At 69.6% G+C, this 1,085-nt stretch overlaps 1 protein-coding gene across 1 annotated transcript in view; it reads left to right on the plus strand.

Annotated features, from left to right (window-relative positions):
• LMNTD2 (lamin tail domain containing 2) overlaps window positions 1-1,085 on the plus strand; it is an 8,892-nt gene that overhangs the window by 6,720 nt on the left and 1,087 nt on the right. Inside the window, exons 11-14 of the mRNA XM_006164475.3 lie at window positions 60-179; window positions 260-474; window positions 707-971; window positions 1,056-1,083. Coding sequence (XP_006164537.1) covers window positions 60-179; window positions 260-474; window positions 707-971; window positions 1,056-1,083 — 628 coding nt within the window. The remainder of the gene's footprint in view (window positions 1-59; window positions 180-259; window positions 475-706; window positions 972-1,055; window positions 1,084-1,085) is intronic.

The raw sequence follows: 1,085 nt of genomic DNA on the forward strand, positions 1-1,085 counted from the left end.
CGCGCGGCCCCCCCCCCCCCCGCCCCGCGCCTCACCCGCTGCCCCCGCACCGTCCCCAGGTATGGGGCGAGGGGACCAGCAGAACCAGGAAAGAGCCGTCCTTGTCCTTGGGCCGGGAGCCCGTCCACTTCCGCTCCAGTCGGGGCTGCGTGACCCTTCTCCTGAACCCCAAGGGCGAGGTATGTGCGGCCGCAGCGGGGGAGGGGTTGGATTGGCCTGGAGAGGTGAGGGTGACCCACGCGCCCCTGCTGGCTTGCAGGTCCTCAGCCAACACCAGGCCCCGCACTCCGTGACCCCGGTCTCCAGAATCTTCGTGAACAACACCGACTTGTCCATTGATTGCTTCCCGCTGTCTGAGGCCCAGCCCGACACCGACGCTGGCAACACTGGCGACACTGGCCAGCAGAAGCGCCGGCCTCGACCCCCGTGCAAGGGCCGGGTGCAAGAGGCCAGGGCCAAGCTCCGGAAGCCGGGGTGGGAACCCGGGTCGCTCTATGCTCGTGCCTGCCCCATCTCCCCGCCCCTCCAAAGCAAAAAGCTTCCCGTTTTCTGGCTAGGAGCCCTCCCCGATCCTCTCCAGGCCAGGCTCGCCCCCTCCCCAAGTTCTCCTGCTCCAGGCCCCTTCAGCTCTCAGGTCAGACCCGCACCAAGACCTGCTTTCCGCAGGCCGCTTGCTGCAGCCCTCACGACCCGCTTGCCCCACCAGGACACGGGGCACTTTGCCACTCCTGGGCACCAGCAAGCCCTGCCACCCGCGGGAGGTGCCAGCTCGGCCAGAACGCGCCGAGACCAAGGCACCAGAGCTCCTGCCAACCATCTCAGGCGAGGGGGCGCAGGAAGCAGAGGGACAGGAGGGCAGCCTGCTGAGGGGACGCCGCCAGCCTGACCCCAGCCCCATCATGTCACACGCAGAGACCGAGGCCGAGTCGCGCCTCCAGGACTGCCGGGCCAGGAAGGAGCACAAGGTCCGGGTGAGTGCACTAGGGGAGAGTCTGCAGGGCGGCGGGTCCCCCACCGCACAGCCCGCGCCGCTCTTAGGCCCGGGTGCCCCGCAGGTGTGCCGGAAGCGCGTGGACCGGAGCTGC

The sequence above is a fragment of the Tupaia chinensis genome, unplaced genomic scaffold, assembly GCF_000334495.1.
Source record: "Tupaia chinensis unplaced genomic scaffold, TupChi_1.0 Scaffold143624_1, whole genome shotgun sequence".
Lineage (NCBI taxonomy): Eukaryota > Metazoa > Chordata > Mammalia > Scandentia > Tupaiidae > Tupaia > Tupaia belangeri.